Below are 20,008 nucleotides of genomic sequence, written 5' to 3'. Positions count from 1 at the left end.
CGAAGCAGTGCAAATAATATTCATGTTTCATGTTTCTTACCATAGAGGTGTAGGTGTAGGAGGCATACATCTCCATGTTGACCATCCTGTTAATGGCGGCCTCGCAGTCGCGGTGGTAGTTCTGACGCACCTGGGATTCCATCTTGGCTGGCGTTTCTTTGTGCTTTTTTTAACAAAAAAAACGTAGAAAAATAAAGCTTTACGTCGACTTCTTCAGTAGTGTTCAAGTAGAAACAGGATTGAAATAGCGCTGGAATGTAGGTTCAAGCGAAGCTCGGAAGACAAAAAAAAGAAGTTCCGTTCAAACACTGTTGAAGCAAGAACTCCTTAAGGCTTTGTTCCCCGTTCTGTGATGGAGAGTCGGTGCTCCTCTCTATTTATACAGTTTGGGCAGACCTCGTGACAGACGTCAACGTCACCCTGCAGGTTTCCGCCAATCAGCAATCAAGGGGGAGATAGGCTCGGAGTGTCGCTTTTGAGACAGCAGGATGTAACACAACACAGTGAAACGATCAAATTTCATTATGTCCTTCGGTGATTCACGGAATGGTGAACCGTGGTGTTTCTGTTTAACATGGTGCCTCCTACGATGACGACGTGCTTTCTCAGAATTACGTGAACAAATGAGCTAAATAAGCAATTTATCCAAATTGTTAATGTGAACTTCGTGTGTACTAATTATATAACATATTTTGCTTAAACATAAAAATGGACACATTTGGCCTAAATATAACTAAATTAATGATAATTCTTAAAATATGTTGCTGTGTTCTCTGAGCTGTCTCTTATCAAACACACAAAGGTGAGGCCTTGCAGCCACAAATTAAGGGTTGTCTTGGAGCTGGTTGCACTGAACCACTAACGCGCAAGGGAAGCCAAGGCAGGTTTTAAGTATAGCACAATCCAGCAACAAGACAAGAAGTGTACAAACAAGTTTGAAATACAGACTGAAATTAATAGTGTTCCAGTTAATATTAATCAAAGGCCAAACTGAACAAATGGGTTTTTATACTTGATTTAAACTATCTAAGCTGTTTTATTTGCACGGTTTTCTAAAAGTTATTCCAGTAGAGTGGAGAATAAAACCTGGATGCTGCTTGTTGAGCTCTGGGGATGGAGAGCAGACTAGAACCAGAAGATCTGAGTGGTCTAGATTTATAATCTAACAAATGTATTTTAAAGTGGGATAACTTTAGAACTGGAGGGGCATGCTCCATCTTCCTGGTTTTGGTGGGAACACCAGCAGCAGCTGTCTGATTGACTTCTTAGGCAGTCTTGCTGAAACAACCAATTCGACTAAAGATAAACGCAAGAGTTTCTCAAGAACTTGTTGGAACATTAGTTCTTTAATCCTAGAATTATTTCCAGGTGATAGAAGACTGACATTGTAACTGTTTTTATGTGTCTCTGAAAGTTCAGGTCTGAGTCCATCAATTTGAACCTCAATTTTGGCTCAGATCAGTAGTAATTAACTGAAACTGTGCTGAGTCTTCATCATTCCTCCTTAGGTGTACAAACAATTACTTCAGGCAATGGCACATCCACACATTGATTTGTTCTAAGCATCTACTGAATGCTTGTAGTCATCTGGTGACATCATAATGTAGAGCCGTGTATAGCCGCATTGTTATGGTAGCTTACCATGTCATTGCTTTCTACTTTTTTGTGAAATAATTTGTCATCATTTCATGTTTTTGGATCACAAAAACTAGCATTTAAAAGGGCTACAGACTTTTGAGGTCCTCTTTAATTTGACCTTCACTGAAACACAGTGGCTAAGTTTATGACTGCACAAAGCCAATAAACTGAACTTTTACTTCCTAAAACACCACATGACTTTTAAAACCGCTGACGTGGCACTGGGATACAACCAGTGTGACTTTCAGGGCTTTACTCAATAGCAGAGCAATGTTGCGAGACATTACAAAGCATAAAAAGACCTCAGACATCATGTCATTGTAGAAAACATTAAACCAAGGAATAATCTGATTAATTTTTTATGAACAAAGATGCTGTCTTTCTCCTAATAAGAGTTTTACTGAAGAGGAACTCTCAGGGTTGCATTTTGTCAGGACCTCAGCATACTTTAACTTTAATTCTGACATCCAAACCTTCCTAACTCACATTAGATGTAGTTTGAAACATGTGGCAACTGTTTATCTATTTGTTTTAGTAATTTGTTGTAAATGTATGTTAGTACATGTAACCCTAACGAAGTAAAAGAGAATGACACGTCACAGCAGGCCAGTAATTTTCCATTTGTTCTTGCTACTCTTTCCATCTGTTGCCTCATTCGTGTAAGGGCTTGTCTTCGTGGTCAGCTACTTTGTTTAGGACCCGTTCAGACAGTAGAACCACAGCCCTACTTCACAAAGCAGCTTCATTAACTTTTCAACGCCCTACCAACTGACATACTTGTACTCGTAGGCAAAGAGATAAGAAATGAATGCCAACAAAATCAGTGAGCAAACTTGCAGAGGTTGGTGGTAACACATAGTTCCTCTGTGATTCATCGACAGCTGATGCGTAACAAACGTTCCCTGCTTCTATAAGAGGCTCACATCGCAGAGCCGGTTCACCCATAATCACGTAACTCAAACTTCAGTCATGGAAGAGCCTACTTGAGTATTTGGGTTGTAAATAATTGAATAATAATAATAATACTTTTTATTTTGTAGGTGCCTTCCTTCACCCTGAATGTTACATTACATAGTTTCACATAAAAACAGATGCAATATTAAAATATACAGTAAGATAATAAAAAAATATCTCCTATCAGTCTGAATCCTAATAATTTATGTGAACAATGAAAGTATTTTGTTTAGTAGTTTGGCGTCTTTAACAGCAGACAAAGGGCAACATTTGGACGTTATTTTTAAAAAAAAAGAATTTTGATAAAAAGAAAAGAATAAAAACAATGCATCATTTTTCTCCCACCTCTTAATTATGCATCACTTTGGTTTGGTTTATCACATAAAATCTCAATGGAATAGACTGAAGTTTGTGGCAAAAAGTAACAAACTAGTTTCTATATAAAAACTAATTCCCTATTCAAGGTAACATACACAGATAGATTAGATTTACATTGAATAACATTTATTTATCTTTGATTAAAGCACAAATTAATGAGTTTCAAGATCACACATTGAAAAGTTGTCTGTGACAATATGAATATACAGTAAACAACAACTTTGCAGAACCTGTCACTCAAGTTAAAGGGCAATTACACAAATGCCGAGTGTTCCATCCTTCTTAGAAAAACACTGTTTCAGCCATTTCAGCTGAATTATTTATGTTTGACAGCCTTAGCTGTACTATCTCATCAAACTTTTATCAACCCTTACGTTTCAGATGGCATTAGGTGACAAATATCTGGTCTCCAAGTTGCCTCTTCACCTTTAGCTCTTTAGTTTCAGGCCTGCATGGAGAACTGTGAGTCAGCAAAAGAAAACAAGACTGAAAGTATTTGGTTACAACTCCTGTAGGACATGCTACCTTTGTAAAACAAAGCGTCATGAAAAACTGCAAACAGTCTTAGAAATTAGACCTTCTCTTGACATAAAGTGCTTAAACCACATTTTTAATTAGATACACTAAATTTGGCTAGGCATGGTAACAAAATGTAACATCTTTTCAATTTGGTTTATGTTTCCTGGCACATTTTGTAATCTTTACTTTGATCAATGGAACGCTTATGAAATTAGAAATATGTGAGACAAAGTGGAAAAAGTCCCCATGAGATTAGAGGAAGCAACCAACTGCATTCTTGGCACTGAACAATGTTGAATATGTAAAAAGCCTGTTCCTTAACATGTTGACGTCTTTATTTAGAAATAAAAAGCAACTGTGGTCTAAATGTTCTGGAAGGTAAACCTTAACATGGGAAGCTTGTTCTTTACAGAATGTGTTTTATACCATTCATCTACCAGAGGCTGCAAATTGAAATTAGCATGTAGGACTGAATCAGCTTTATCTACACAACGGACAAAAGAGTTTAAAGAGTCTAAACTCTTTAAACTCTTTTGTCTGTTGTGTAAATAAAGCTGTTTATTAATGGGAATTGTCCCTTTAAATAAACAGAGAAATTGAGAAATAAAGCAGAAATAGATATGAAATTAATGGAGAACATTAAAACCTCAAAGAAAGAAAGTTGATTTGCATCACAGCTGAAGTCCAGGATCGTATCTCTGATCCACAGTTTAAAATCTACAATTTATTGTAGGCAAAACTTTTAGCTAAACTCAGACAGTGACTCTGCATTTCTGTCAATAGCTTTCCATCTCTTTTTCTATCATATGACACTATTAGTCAGCTTTTTCTCAGAAGTAGGATGTGAGTTAGCACTAAAAAAGTGCCGTGTCACTGTTGTGACTCGGCATTCCTCGGTTTCTCGGTTGCGCTTCCTGGTACTTTGTTCCTCTTCAGATTAGACAGTGGAGGGAGGAGACAGGTCTTGTGACCACAGAGGTGTTTACGTCAGCAGGCTTCTGGCTGGAACCAGTTAGGGAGAAAACTAAAAGGGAAGCAAAACTGGTTTCTGAAAATGAGATGCTAGGAGCAAATCCTTTTTACTCATGTCGTCTAATTATGTGCTGCCTGCATCTCTGTCCACAGTGAAGTGAGTTTTACTACTTGCTGCCACAGACGGAGTGGTTTTCTGAAACAAAAATGCCAGCGTAAATAGACCATAGTAGGTTTTAATGGTCAAATAAGTTTGAGATGACAACAGTTTGTTTGAAGGAGACCATGTACGAAGAACACATAAAAAACATGGTGGAAACAAGAGATTTTTAATATCACAAGTGATGATCCAAAGATTCTAAACACATCAAAACAAGTTAATGGATAAAGCAGGCTAACAATAAGCTAACTTTAAGCTAATATTGCCCTCCAGAAGTCTACACAGCAGCCATTATGAATATTTATGGCCTGTGCTTAAAAAGTCAGATCTGTCAGGAAACCGACCAGTTAAAATCAGAATCAGAGGTTATATGTCCTGTCCAAAAAACTCTTTATTCAGGAAATGTTTTCAAGCTCGAAAGCTAATTTAGTAACAGATTTTATGTGGATGTTAAAACACAGAAAGCTTCTCTATGACATCTTTTGACTACAACGTAAGCTATTAGCACCAGGTCCATCTACATGATGCTAAAATCCAACTACTTGTTCTTTGCTTGGCTATTTAGAAATGATTTCTTGATGAAGGCGTGGACTCTTGAAGTTTTTAATTTTACTTAACTTCTAACATTTGGCCGTGATGTAGGTATTGCGCTAGTTTGACACTATGAAGCTTACCGAACGCTGTGCACAACCATCCTTCACTACGAAGAGAAAAGTACTAATCCCAACGAGGCGGCTGTTAACGTTAATTCAACATTTGGAAGTGTGACCAACATGGATTGAACGACTCTGTTCATTTCCTCTGCTGCCATTGCTAAAACCTTTTAAAAAGCTCAGAAAATCGATGTCATCTTTCACAATTTCTCCTTCCGTTAGCCGATTGGTCCGGTTAGAAATAGTACCGGAGAAATTCACTTAATTGGGAAGAAGCCCAGATGGAGCAGCGAAGAGAGATAAGAGTGGAAAGAAATGGTTAGGCTAGCGTATTAGCAATAATAGAAGGAGTTCTGGGTAAATATAAACTAGCAATAAAATTAATTCTAAATTTGTAAACTCAAAAGCAACAAATCTACAAGTGAAATCTGGTAAGCATACAGAAATGCATTCAAAATCATTCATTAAGGCACCAAGTTACACAACAAATTGCATACTTTGTGTAATTCTTTAATTTATGGCTTAGGACAGAAACGTACCTGATGAGTCTGTGGTAACAAACATTTCAAAATAACTTTAATCACACAATTTCGACATAGATGTTCACATCTTGAAGAGAATGTTTACACTGCATAGTGAACCCATGGCCTCTGTTACAGTTTTATGGTACAGTAAAAAAGACATACAAGCAAAATCTACAGTCATTTTTTTTAACTGAGCTAGCTTTTTTTTTTTTTTGCTAAGTCACTGACAGTCCTGTTTATACTTGGCCACAGATACAGGCACGGTTCCACAAAGATCTAACTGTTGTTAACACAGAGCCTTCTGGGAAGACTAAGCTCAGTCACTTTAAGCAGTTAACACTACAAGTCATTCTGAAGCCCATGATGATGACGCTTCAGTCTGGTGGACCTGAATAGACCTCTGGTGTGTAACAGTAAGGCAGTTAGGTAAGATGTTAGAGATCAAAACTGCATATCTAGGACCTTTTTAAGGTATTGATACTTCTTCAATCTTTTATACATTTTGTCACATTATAAACCATAAACTTCAGTTTATTTCATTGGGATTTTACGTGACAGGCCAACATGATAGTAGTGCGTCATTTTGAAGTGAAAAGAGAAAGATACAATGTCGTAAAAATTTAACAAATCTCTGACAAAGTTGGTATTCACATCCTTCACTCTGACACCCCTGAATAAAATCAAGTGCAATAAAATCCCTTCAGAGGTCGCCTAATCCAAGTGTACAAACTTAGGCTTTGTAAATTCTCTTCTTTTTACTTCATAATGATGCACCATTTGTGTTCGTTTGTCAAAAAAAAAAAAAAAAATCTAGATGAAATACCCATAAAGTCATGTTTAAACTAGTGGCTCACCAGTTGCAGTTTCCTGGCCAATCACCAATTTTTAAAAAGCTTCATCAGCCAATATAATTTTTCTTTGTTTGAAATTAGGAATGCACACAGATGAACATTTGTGTTGATGTTGGTACCCAACATTAATATTACTGTTGTGGCCGATATTTTTTTATTTGACTAATATTTCTCTACTGAAGAGACCAGAAACAGATGTGAACAAGATCAAAGTAAATATCTGTTGTTTATCTTGGCTTAGTTTTATTAATTGGACCAATACTGACATGCTAAAAAAAAAATTACTAACATCGGCTAATACCGATGTTAGTGGCGATATATTGTGCATCCCTATTTGAAATGTCTCCAAACATAGTGACAACGATCTTTGCAGAGGTAGAAAATATTGGTTTCACATGTAAGAAATCAGCCGACCGCCGATCATCCAAAATTAAGGATCTATTGGTGCAAACCTAGGTTAAAAAGGTAATCAAAAAATTCAGAGGGTATGAAGACTTCTGGAAAGTACAGTATTCATTAAAACAGTGACATTTCAACAAAGACTGGTCACAATAACCGTATTATGTTTAAGTCCAGACGTTTCAACTCACCAAATGAGAGTGAATGAGCTGAAACCATGGAGACAGAAGCCCCGCCCACTAACCCTGCTGCGGTTTGGCCAAATCGAGCACAATGTCTCAGACTCCAAGGCCGACACTTTACTGACATCTGTCAGAGATTTTTAATAGCATTATCCAATATGTGTGTAACACTGATAGATCCAGAGAAAATGAAATGATTTCAACACAAAATATAACATCATGTCAGCACTGTTCAGTTAGAATTGCACTTTTTACTTTGACAGTATGAAGAAGTACTGCCAGTGAAAAAAAAAAGTGTGAATAATAATAATAATAATAAAAATGGTCCTCATATATTTGATATATTCGGACAGAATGTAAAAGGTGAGTAAATCATCTTGAGTATTGCTGTTAGTAATTAACCTGATTTCTCTTCCTGCCAGAACTAATAACCAAACATCCTTCTGTTCTCTCTGCTGCTGGACGGGGTCAGCGTCTCATGCGGTCGGAATCCACACGCTTTTCCACTGGACCGCGTTTCTCCACAGGTCTTCCATCAGGGACGGGTGAGGCTGAGCCCAGTCCGGGGCTGCGCCGCGCCCCTCCCCGTCCTGTTGCCAGGACAGCCTGAGGGTTTTCAGCGGGCTGGTGCAGGTGTGCTGCAGGTACTGACAGCCCTGAAACAACACACAGGACAGAGACATGATCAGATTATACATATTATTCATATATATATATAAACTGTCTATTATATTTAACGATGGTAGCGTGTCGTCCTCACCTGGGCGCTGCCCCAGTACCAGATGGCCTTGATGACGCTGTGATTAGCCAGCGCCACTGTGAGCTGGTCTCGATTTCCCGTGATGATGTTCACCAGACCTGCAGGCAGGTCAGAGGACTGGAGCACCTGATGAGGACCAAAACATGCACGAAAGATACAAATCTGAGTGCAGGTGAGATCAGGAAAATGTCTTAAAATGAGATTCTGAAGGTTATAAACGAGGAATGCACTGATGGAAAAAGTTTGGCTGATTAAGAAAATCGATATTATTGTCAGCTGATAACCGATAAATCTAAACCCTTTCAATAGCGACAAAGTTGCTAAGTTGGCCACAGCGGGGTGACTGCAGGCCCATGTAGAGGTGACCTGGTGGGCAGGTTTGACTATGGCAGATACCGAGGGAACAGTAACTGCGTTTCCATTGATCATCCAACTCCACAATTTGACATCCTGAAAATAAATTTGCTTGATGGAAACACGGTAATTTTGATTATCGATAAAACATTTTGCAGCCAAGATGAGGTCTTATTCAGCCGTAAATTGGTTTATTTAGCAAAAATGCAATGGGAACACTTTTTTCACATCAAAAGAGTCACATTGGTCAACAAGCAGATGTTGCCAATCACAAAAACCACAAAGAAAAAGATGACAGGAATCATTTGAAGGATGATTCTGTAGCATGTTTCTTAAAAACCTGTTGTAAAAACAAACTTATTCACTTGTGATTTTAACTGCATTTCATATTTAATGGAAACGCCGCAATTGCGATTTTTTTTTTTTTTTTTTTCCAATATATTGACCAAGTTTTGCACAAATTTGTAATCAGCTAGTAGCTAATTATCAGACTTTTGTCGGGATAGATAAGGTTAGTGAATACGATCGGTTTCACATGTAAACATCAATCGATCGCCGATTTTCCAAATTCAAGGAAAATGGAGCCGATTGATTGGCCAGCCTGAGCGCCTTTATCGGTGCGCTCAATGGCCAACCACGTCCCAAGAAACATAAACGGCAATAAGATGTTAACTAGTTGTTATGGGCCAAGTTTCTTTTATTGGATTCATACTGATATGTTTAAAAAATTACTAGCAGTGATCAATACCACTGTTATTGCTGATATATTGTGCATCCCTAATATGAACTTCATAAATATTTTTTCGCATCTCTGTATCTGTTGCATCGGCACTGAATTGCTCTTTTACCTGAACAAAAGCCAATGCGGGGAGTGGAAACCTCTGACTGGGCACCATGACGACCGCGTTGCCTGTTGCGATGGCTGCCCCGAGAACGGTTACCATGGAGAGGAGGGGCGCGTTGTCGGGTAAGACGATCCCGACGACCCCCAGTGGTTCGGGGAAGGAGAGCGCGGCGCCGGACTGGGTCATGGGCTGAGGAAGAGGAGGAGACGGTCAACGCTGACCACAGCGATGCGCGGCGCTGCAGAGATTCTATGGGCCTCACCGGGGAGCCACCTTGTACTTTGTCACAGTACGCCGCCCAGACGTTGAGCCGGCCAACGCTGAGCTCCACCTCTCTGTCAGCTTCCTCGGCTGGAACCCCCAGCTGGGCGCCGACCGACGCAGAAACCTCCTTCCTCCTGGACTCCAAACCTTTAGCCAGAGAGTAGAGCGACTGAGCGCGTGCAGACGGACTCTTCTTCATCCAGCTGAAGGAGGAAAGGAGTGTTAGAATGATTCTTACTGGACTTTGACGTTAACAAATGGGTCTGTGGAAATAAATATGTTCTACCCAGCAGTTTTAGCTTCACCTGGTTCAAACTATGAAAACTAAATCTCCAATTAAGCATCTTTTTCTGTCCAGTTAATAATTGTTCATACAAAAATAAACCAACAGGTCCTACACAGCAACCATGTTAAGTCAAGCAGAAGGGGCTGAGCTTATCACATTTAGAAGTATTCTACTTTACATGCAGATGCATCTTTTGCAAATGATCAACTGTTCACTAAATGAATGCTTTGTTGTTCTAAGGAAATAAAATGTTTATTTTCTTATTTAAACAAGGAATTGAATCAGTTATTTCCATTTTTCATGTATTCTTAATGTTGTACAAAACAAACTTAAGCAGATAAATAACTCTGCAGAAAGTGCTAATTTTCTTTGTCCAATAAACTGTTGAAATAACTCGATTGCTAATCTAATCGCTAGCTGCAGCTCCACTCCACCATTCACACCACTTTGTGTCGCTCCGTCATATTTCGGTGCGTGATCACCAACTCTGAACGTTTACAGAGTTTTGCCAGCAGCTGTTCGGGATCGGAGACGATGTGTTTATTACAAATCGTTTCATCACTCTCTGTTGATGATTAATCTCTGGACTATGTTCAGACACTGTCTGACTCAGCAGGAACAGTCTTATCTCTATCACATTGAACTAGGGAGGAATAACAAGAGGAGCACAGGAAGACAATAAAATGTGTTTTCTTCTGAGTCTGAACTTGAAAAGCTCCACTTAACGATAGCTAGTTACTGTATGTCTGGACATGTTTCGGCCTTGGTCAGCCCACGTGATACAAATGATAGAAAATGTTTAATGCTTATTTTTTTACTTTCTTCCAGTTGGTTGCATTTTTACTCAACTGTAAAGGGACAAAATCTAGTTTCTGAACATTTTTTCCTTCCCATCTTTAATACCAGCATAAACAAATGTGGCCTGGTTATTGACTGTGCAACCTTACAGATGTAGGTTTATGAAAATATTTGTAAGTTAAAGGGAGATATCAGTTTTGTTAAAGGTTTCAGGTTCTTCCTCTTTTATTTAAATCGTTTGTGTATTTTTCTTTGTTTCTTCGTGCTTTTTTCTGTCTTGTTTTCTTTCTGTGTTTCTTGTTTTTCGTTTCTTTTTCTTCCTTTCTTGTAACCAGCTGAATAAAAACCTGTCTCTTCCTTAGTTAGAACATGTTTCTTTTCATTGTGCCGTTTGCTTTTATTTGTGAATATGTGCTCAAAGCTCTCACCCAGGTTGAACTTTGATCGCAGTCTCCACGGCATTCCGGACGTCTTTTCGGCCTCCATCGGGACAAAAGGCCAGCACGATGTCGCCCCCTGGTGCCTGAACAGCCACACTGCAGCCTGACACCGATTTACATGCTTTACCACCGACAAACTGAGGGTAGGACTGAGGGATGCTGTCACACAGAGAGAGATAAACATTTTCCTCTGTGCTAGCTACTCTATAGTTTATTGTTTAATCTGGGGAGGATTAAAAACCTGCCTGGCACCATCTGTGCTATCAGGAATGACAACCTGGGCAGCTTCTGTTCCAAACTTTGAGTATTCCAAAGAAACAGGAGACGGGCGAGGAAGAGGAGAAGAAAAGGAAGGACGCAGGAACTGGTACAGACCCTGGAGGAGAGATAAGAATCGCCATTAGTAGGACTGCACCAATCAAAGATCTTTAAATAGCTTGGCCTGCCGATTCCAATTCTGGCCGACACCAGAATTTTTTTGTCTGAAAAGTTGCTAAAGCCCATGAAAAATCTGTGGCAAAACTTTAAAATTAATCTTCACAGATGCTCTCTGTGCCGTTTGACTGAGCTTGAGCTCAGAGAGGATTCTACAAAGCAATGAATGATTCAAGGGAACCAAATACCGTCTTTCACTTTGCAGTTACATAATTGTTTGTGTTGTATTGTCCAAAAAACATGTTGATGTTTATGGTTGTAATGTGACAACATGTAAAAAAGGTTAAGGGGGAAAATATCCAGTATCTCTGCTTCCTGAAACACTGAATGGATAGATTAGCATTTTGTACCAATCTGATGGTTAAATAACCTGAATAACAGATTAAAAACTATAAATATTTGTTTTTGAGCTCAAATGTCTATTTATTCCATCGGTTAGCAGCGAAAGTGGGTTCGAAATGAAAATATTGCTTATTGTGTTTTACTGCAGTCAGCTGTGTGGCTTCACAGGGATGAACAGTCAAACTGTTGCCATGGTGAAAAAAGATCCAAGCTCACCTCCTGTCCTCCGTCGGTGCCGGTTCCACTGTCTTTGTGACCGGAAACGGGAAAACATGGATCGGAGACGGAGCTGGAGTTCACCCACACAGAGCCCACAGACAGACTGGAGGGAAACAGTCACAGGAAGAGGGTAAAAAAAAATCAACAAGAGTTTCACAATATTTGAGCTTCTACGTTACAAATATTAGCAAGGAATTTTGGAACATTTGCACTTATACATGACGGTAAACGTAACTACGTGTTACTCGATATATCAGTCATGAACATGAAGTAAGGCTGAGGCAGCAGCTTGGTAGAAGTAAGAAGTACTGCCACCTGCAGGTGAGAGTTGGCATCACTTAAATCCAAAGTTTTTTTCTTGACAATTTTTCCAGAAAATTTGCAATAAGGTAACAATTATGCACTAGTGTGAAAAAAATTCTGGTTGTCTGATGATTTTGGTTTAATTTTCACGATTGAGAAATTGCTAAAAATTGGACGGACTAATTTAACAGTTCTAAAAATATTTACAGATATTAAAAGGGCAGTGCTATGCGTTTTCCAAGCACATAGTGCCATTTTATAGCATAATACAATAACTACATTACCTTCAGCTCCTATAAATAAGTGTTGTATATCAAATATAACTTAAAATGAATTTTACTTCATAATTCAACTCCTTGAAATTGGGCCTCTGTCTCTTTAAAAACTCCTGCTCTTTCTGAAACTACGCCTTCAGCAAGTCATCACAACATGGCTCCTCTATTAAATCTTTAACATTTCATTTAATTAACGTTGCACTGAGAAGTAGCTCATATAATAAGCTTAGCTGATGGGCAGTTCCACCGGGTGTTTGCTAACTGCTGCTGGCTAGTCTGAAGGAGCTGAGTACACCTGCTCTGTCAGGCAGAAGCTTGGAAACTGCAGCTTTGAGGAGGAGCAGAGCTAGGTCCGCCCAGGTGTTTTGCACAACTGAATGGTTGCCATGGAGATTAAAGGATTCCTCAAACATGCATGAAAGAATCAAGCCAACACACCAGGTATGTTTTTGATGAAGGAATGAAATTACAACATGATGTAAAGTTCAAAAAAGTCAATTTTACATAATACTGCCCCTTTAAGAGTAATGAGATGATGCGTTTTGGTAGCATAACAAAAACATGTTTAGTAATGTGAACCTCTTAGCGGTCTCCAGAGCCAGGGTGAGGTCTTCAGTCCAGATGGACGCTGCATGGCCATGAGGGCTGTGGTTCCCTGTGTGGAAACAGAGCGACAACAATGACAGCACCAAACACCCGGGGTTGAATTCTATTTAAATATGTGATTGATTCAATGAACAACAGTGAAATCCATGTAGAAAGCTTTTATGTTTCAGCAACAGATGCTATTCCCTGAATTTTAAAAATGCTTTAGTAAAAGGGGAGTTTGACAGAATGGCACATTTTTTAAAGTGTTGTTTGTTTACCCAGCAGCACAGCTTCTGTGTTGCTCCTGAACATCAGCAGAGGCAGCAGAGGCCCAGGAGGTGGAGTGACCACATATGGAGAGGAGGGGGCCGCCCCACAGAGCACCGTGGGGGGGTACCGGGCTCCGGGACTGACACCGCAAGGCTGGACCAGCTGAGGACAGGGACACAAAACGGGAAAACCTTTTAACCCCGTCCTGATTCCATCAGCTAACATTCAGAACTCATCTTTAGCCCCTTTTTAGAGCTAAATCCAACTGCAGCAGAATTGAAAATCACTGTTCAAAGAAGCTCTTGATCCAGTCTGGCTGAGCTCGACCTGTTCCACAAAGAAAACATGGCTGAACGCTTGAGTGCCTACAAAAGCAAGCTGCTAGCAGCTAAATGTAGTTCTATAGAAACACTGTCTCTGAGGCACTGGGTGCAAGTACAGACTTTTTGTAAAAAAAACAAAAAAAACAAAACAAAACAAAACCAGGCAGTTTTAACCTGAAATTTTTTTTGATTAAATATGAATACTTTTGGAAGGCGGTTTAAGTGTCTGTCAGTTTGTTTCGTCACATTTTTGTATAGCTTTGAAATTTCAAGACAAAAGTTCCAAAACCCTTAATTAAAATGCAACTAAAGAACAAAACTAACTAAAAAACAACTTGTGACAAGTCTAGAAACTCTTTTTCTATGAGATCTTAAAGTGCAACTAATCCTCAAACCAACATTTTTTGCAGATGGTGTCCAAGTAGGCTCTTAATGGTGCCATCTTTGTTTCTGTGCAAATGTTGACACTTTAGTGTAAATTTGTTCAGTTCTGCAATATTTTTGCCAAAACCATCTTTTGCTGTCCCCTTTGGGCTAAAGGGTGCCTACTGCAGTGGAATTTTAATAAGGACACTTATTTCTAATAACTTTGTTTATAAAAAGATAAAAACCAAAGTAAAATATCCAGATTAAAGACACCCAGAAAGACACCCTATTGGTTACAAACAGTAAAGCTTGGTTGATGTTTACATCACAGAGGCAGGTGTTTGACTAGAAAACCATCTGGTGTTTTCACATGTTGCCATAAAAGTCTCAGGTAACAAAGAAAAAAGTCACAAGTCACATTGTTGATAGTCGCTTTTTCTGGGAAAAAAAAAGAAAAAAAAAGTTCTTATTGGGTTCTGAAAAGTGACTACATATAGAGAGACAGTGGATAAGTTGGCCACAGGGATTTCTCGTCAACCCAACAATTGGCCACGCCCCTTAGTGTCTCCTGGCTCCACCCACTTTAGTGGAACTGGTCTGGAGGCAGGATTTTGCTTTCACACAGGGGTTCATTTTGATGCCTTCCAGTCACCTGGGAAATGGGAACTCAGAGCTGGGTTTGACTCCGGGTGAAGGCGTCTGGTTAAAAGTCAGAATTTCAACATGGCGACACCCATAAACACTGTTTGAAAACATCGTTTTAAGCTGTACTTTCCATTTTAATTTGTTTGGATTATATGTTCAGTTGCTTGAATGTAACATTAATTTAAGAAGCATCTTTATATGTGTGTCTTGTAAAACAAACATACTTCCACCACATCTTACTACCACTGATGCGAGGAGTGGCCATTTTGAAACGTGAAGTCAGTCTTATAAGTTGTAACTGCTGGTAGTTGAAGGTCATCCCATTTTCCCAGTGGGGGATGCGATTTGGCTTTTCAGTTGACTTTGTCATAGTTTCGACTACAACTGGAATCCAGCATTACATTTTTAAGCATTCGTAGCTTCCTGAGGGTTTGAAACTAACCGTCGCCCCCTGCTGCAGAGCCTCCTGTACTGCAGCATCCACCAGGACCCTGTCTGCGTCGCTGCTCAGAGGTACACTCTTTATGTTCGCCATGCGCAGCTTTAGCCGGGCCACAACGCTGTCCGACACACTCTCCTGAACACACAGCACCCAGTGGACCTGAAGGCACAGAGAAAAGTTTACAACTCAACACTTTGGTGGAATTACAGAAAACAAGAGACAAGCTGCAGCTGCTTCTTCTCCCACCTCCTTCTTCTTGAAAGCAATCTGTATGACTTCATCCACGGCGCTGTCGATGTCAGCTGACTCAAAGATGATAAAGGGGCAGGTGGCACCAACGCATGAGGAGACGGACACGGGGACACCCATCCCTGCTGAGGCCTTACACAGAGCCAGCCCGTCCTGAGAGGGAGCGGGGTGAAAGGTCAGATGTAAAAATAATTCAACAAACGGATGCTAATTCTACCATCAGACATGTAACACACCTGCTTGTTGCCACAGTAAGCGATCAATCTCACGTCGGGATTCCGGGACACTTTGGCGCCCAACGTGACATCACTTCCTGTCAGGATGTTAAGTACCCCAGCAGGAAGCCCTGCTCCGGTAAAGAGCTGCGCTAAGAGGAGCGTTGGAGGGGCGGCGCTCCGACCGGGAACGACAATCACAGAGTTTCCTGGAACAAACAGATAGCGCTGGTACAACCTGCTGAAAGTGTTCACACCCCTTTAAGTATCTTACATTGTGTAAAAATGTTCTAAACGCAAGTTTCAATGTTTCACTAGAATTGTATGGGAAAGATCAACATACATTTTTTTATGCTTAAAATTTAAAACTGGAAACAGAATCCCATGTTTAAGGCCGACTTACTTCTTAAAATGAATTTGAGACATTTTAAGGCCTTAATCTTCAAGATACAAGAATTTAAGACTTTTTAAAACATTATGAATAGATATTAAGACCTACATCTCCACACAAATGTGTAAACTTTGTCCAGCCAATTGGCGATAAATATGAAATTACAAATGGCAAATACAAAAAAAAAAAAAGCTAGCTAGCAATGATATTTTAGCAGCTAGCTACTGGTAGCCTCAACCCCCTCCAGTCACAGAACATTACTTTAAGACTATTTTAAAGCTTGTGGTCAAGTTCAAGGGTTATTAAAGCTTTTCAAGGCACATTGAAAACATCTTAGTCTTCGTCCACACGTAGCCGGACATCTGGGAAAACAAATACATTTTATGTATTTGTTTTCCCACTCGTCCACACGAAAACTGTTTAATTTCACTGAAACTGATTAGAAAAATTCCTTCCAAAGTCAAGATTTGTGTGTATACATGGGAAAATGGAGATTTGGTGCCATTCCCATTACAGTCTGTGACAAATAATGCACCACTATGTCCATACATTGATGATTCAAAATGGACATTTTCTTTTCTTTTTTTTTATTTAACGTTATATTCTAATACACTATTTAAAATGAGCTCAACCTATATGCATATATCTGTCCACACAAATTAAGCTTTTGGTGCCATGTTTAATTGCTAACAGGAAGTTGCGGATGTTTTGAAGCAATCTGACTGGCTGATATAGGTCTTAGCTTTGTGCTACACTGCCACCTATAGGTTTGGGATGATATTTTTTTAAACGATGTGGCAGAGATATTTGTTTTCATAAAAAAACACAACTATGTGTGGAATGTTTGTGACTATTTTAAAGGTTTAGACGTCAAAACAAAAACTGTATCTGAGATCCAGATGTGTGTGTTTTACCCATGGCCAGCGCTGGCAGGACTTTGAGCATGAGGGAATAGAGAGAGCAGTCATGAGAAGAGACGACTACAACCACGCCTGGAAGAGAAATAATCAAATTAATTCAAAAACCTTGAAAATAAAATAAAACTAAAATAATAATAATAATGATTTCTCACCGACAGGCGTCCAGCCGGGTATGAGCGTGTCTCTGAGCTGAGCCCAGCTGCTGTAGTACTGCAGCAGCCTGACCAGGGCGGTGGGTGAGCAGGACGCCTCACACAGCGCACACAGCTCCGACACACACTGACCGTGTAGCCCGAGGACGCCCACCAACCTGTTCGGGGCGGACATGAAGCATCCAGGTTAGTGGCTCAAACAAAGCCCAGCAGAGCGGTCTGGGTTCAGCGTGTGCGAGTCGGACCTCAGCAGGGCCTTGGCTCTCTGGGAGCAGCTCAGGCTGCTCCAGGACTTCCAGCCGGCGGCAGCAGAAGAAGCACACTGGGAAACATCAGCGTCCTCAGCGCACACCGTGCTGCACACAACACCGCCTGGGGAAACGGGATGAAACATGAAATTATATTTCTGATCAAACGTCATCAGCTGACACGGACGCAGCTGTCACCTTTGGAATCAGTCAGGGAGAGGCTCCGTCTGTCTGCTGGCAGGATGAACTTCCCATCCATGAAGAAACCCAGAGAACGGGAGTGATGGTCCAACCAGGCCTGATGGAGAACAAGGACAGAAATTAATCCTTAAACAATATGAATAATATGCTAATTTTACATATTTGCTAGAAACTGTCACTATGCCATTAGTGCATAACATCAGACAAATGATCTGTGAATTTTTTTTTGAAGTTCAGTCAGAAACAACCAATCACAGCCAGGGAGGCGGGGTCTTACTGCTGTCAATCACTCATTGATGCTAAGGCTAGTTAGCATTGCTGTCAATGAGCAGCTGCATGTAACTGCAAGTTGTTTCTTCACTATCAGCAAGTCGAGCGGTACGTACACAAGCATGATTTAATATTGTGGGATTTTTCTCTCCAAAAAGTTGAATTTCTTAAAAAAAAAAAAAAAAATTGATGGGAGATTATTCTGATTTTTTTTATGGCTTTTTACACATCTTTGCTAATGATACCAACAAATCTGCCTCACACTGCATTCTTTAAAAGCTCTGATGGGCCAATGGGGGCAAGAATGACTCGAACTGAGGCTCTCAGTTTATTGGTGACGAGGATGCCTCCTCTGTTTGACAGGGACTGGTCAGGCTGGATGGAATATGGCAATGATTGACAGACATCAAACCAGACATCAAAGTCCAGAGCTCAACCTTGATCTGCACTTTTTTTTGTAGTTTTGTGTTCTTCCCACATAACACGGAGCCAAAAACACCCCAACATTAAATAAATTACAACCTCAGAATGCACAAACTGCGTAATAAAAGTGAGAAATATGTTTTAGTAAGCAGCCTCTGAATATAACAGTTTAACTTTTCAGGATGTTTAAAGTCATAGACGTTATAGAAAGTCTTCAGTTTTCTCCAGTTATAAAACCGTTCTGTATGACAGAATGGAACGAAACCAGGGCCGGATCTGGAAGAACCTGGAGCCCTGGCCTGGAGGCAGAGTTGGTGCCCTATCCATTCAAGAAAAAAAAATTACCAATGAATTAATAGGTAGTCCTGTGTATCACTGAGAATGAACCAATGATGATAATAATTAATATGTTCCCTGGCCAGCAGCTCCATGTTGTGTCCAAAATATTTACGATAACTTCATACTATGAAGTTATCGTATGTGAGTACCCTTTAAATTCATAAAAATCCCAAAATATTTATGGAACTCAGCTCATGTGGGCCAAGTAGATTTACATAAATAATACAGTATTTGCGAATCATGTTCATGTTTCTACAAAATGTTTTTACCAAACAGTAATATTCAATAGTAGCTTTTCATTGCACGTAAAACATAACTGGATAAAATATTCTCTTTAAACCCGATTAGAAGAAGTTACCAGAGTTTGTTTCTGTTTTCTAGGCTATTTTTAAGACTCCGAGAATACACAATAATTACAATTGCGTATGTTATAGATATTTCGTAGCTCCTTCATTTGACGTTGTTCCTGTCCACTGATAGAAGTCACGTTTGCCTTGTGAATTACAGTCAGCTAACAGTTAATGAGCTTCACATGGATCAAACAGGGCTGCACTGGCCCTGCACCACTGCTGTATATACATGTATATGCAGCCACATATAGGCTTTTTAATGCAACTACAGCGAATTCATTACGTTAGCCGCAGTAAATTAAACTGGAAAACTCACCTGAGCAGTGGGAGTGCTAGTAGCTGCAGCTGGTCCCTGCTCCATGCTTTCAAAAATCTCGTACACCGTCGGGTTGGTGCTATCAGCCATAATAGTTAGGACTCAGTATAAAAGGGAAACCACGCCGTCTCCGTTTGGGGCTTAACTATAGAGCAAGAATCGGAGATTATAAAACAAGACCACCGACCTATTACTCTACATCCACCGCGGAGGGTTCACTCCTACTTACTTCCGGTGTTCATGCTCCACCACCAAAATGTGTTCGGTAACATGACGGAATCACATCATTGCGCTTATATGTAGATTTTTATGGTCAAGCCATGGTACATTTAAGAACATTTAGGAAATTGACTCAAAAAAATAACGTCATGTCGGAAAAAATTCACATGTAATTATAATAATTTTATTTTAATTATTTGTTTGGTTTAAAAAGAGAGAGAAAATGACAATTTAATAAAACCAATGTAAAGCAGTTAAATTTATTTAAAATGGGATAGGATGTTATTTATAAAGTGCTGAAAAGACCTTGGTGTTAATTTCTTGAGTTATTTATTTCAAGTAGTCTCATGTAGGAGTTCATTAAGTGCACCCTCGCGATAAAAACGAAGCCGTAAAATATCGTGTAGAGGCGCAACTTGCGGGGGAGACGAATCATAACGCGACACCGGTGTTGTGGTCGAGATGCAAAACAAAAGTATTAACGCTTTATGACATACATAATTATTATTTCAAAAAACATTTTTATTCTA

The 20,008-nt window shown here is 39.7% G+C and overlaps 1 protein-coding gene across 1 annotated transcript; it reads right to left on the bottom strand.

Moving 5' to 3' along the window:
* Positions 1 to 5,768: 5,768 nt before the first annotated feature.
* aldh16a1 (aldehyde dehydrogenase 16 family, member A1) lies at positions 5,769 to 19,530 on the bottom strand. The gene is made up of 17 exons (XM_007573146.2): positions 19,260 to 19,530; positions 17,559 to 17,658; positions 17,358 to 17,484; positions 17,113 to 17,270; positions 16,955 to 17,032; positions 15,671 to 15,858; positions 15,432 to 15,587; positions 15,186 to 15,344; positions 13,418 to 13,571; positions 13,131 to 13,206; positions 11,971 to 12,076; positions 11,223 to 11,353; positions 10,966 to 11,136; positions 9,452 to 9,656; positions 9,193 to 9,378; positions 7,991 to 8,116; positions 5,769 to 7,886 (listed from the first exon to the last, which is right to left on the bottom strand). Exons 1-17 carry the CDS (start codon positions 19,347 to 19,349, stop codon positions 7,707 to 7,709), a joined length of 2,391 nt encoding a protein of 796 aa, XP_007573208.1. The 5' UTR covers positions 19,350 to 19,530; the 3' UTR covers positions 5,769 to 7,706.
* Between the last annotated feature and the right edge of the window lie 478 nt (positions 19,531 to 20,008).

This window comes from Poecilia formosa, unplaced genomic scaffold (assembly GCF_000485575.1).
Source record: "Poecilia formosa unplaced genomic scaffold, Poecilia_formosa-5.1.2 Scaffold319, whole genome shotgun sequence".
Taxonomy (NCBI): domain Eukaryota; kingdom Metazoa; phylum Chordata; class Actinopteri; order Cyprinodontiformes; family Poeciliidae; genus Poecilia; species Poecilia formosa.
The sequence above is the reverse complement of the archived record's forward strand: the minus strand, read 5'-3'. Positions and strand labels throughout refer to the sequence as shown.

Bases quoted from the DNA above. Each gene is read 5' to 3' on its own strand.
- aldh16a1 (XM_007573146.2), bottom strand. From the start codon at position 19,349: ATGGCTGATAGCACCAACCCGACGGTGTACGAGATTTTTGAAAGCATG. The intron at 15,345-15,431 runs GTGGGAGAAGAA...CTGTGCCTTCAG, and splicing joins TTGCTTTCAAGAAGAAGGAG to GTCCACTGGGTGCTGTGTGT. The intron at 11,137-11,222 runs GCAGGTTTTTAA...TCTGTGTGACAG, and splicing joins GATAGCACAGATGGTGCCAG to CATCCCTCAGTCCTACCCTC.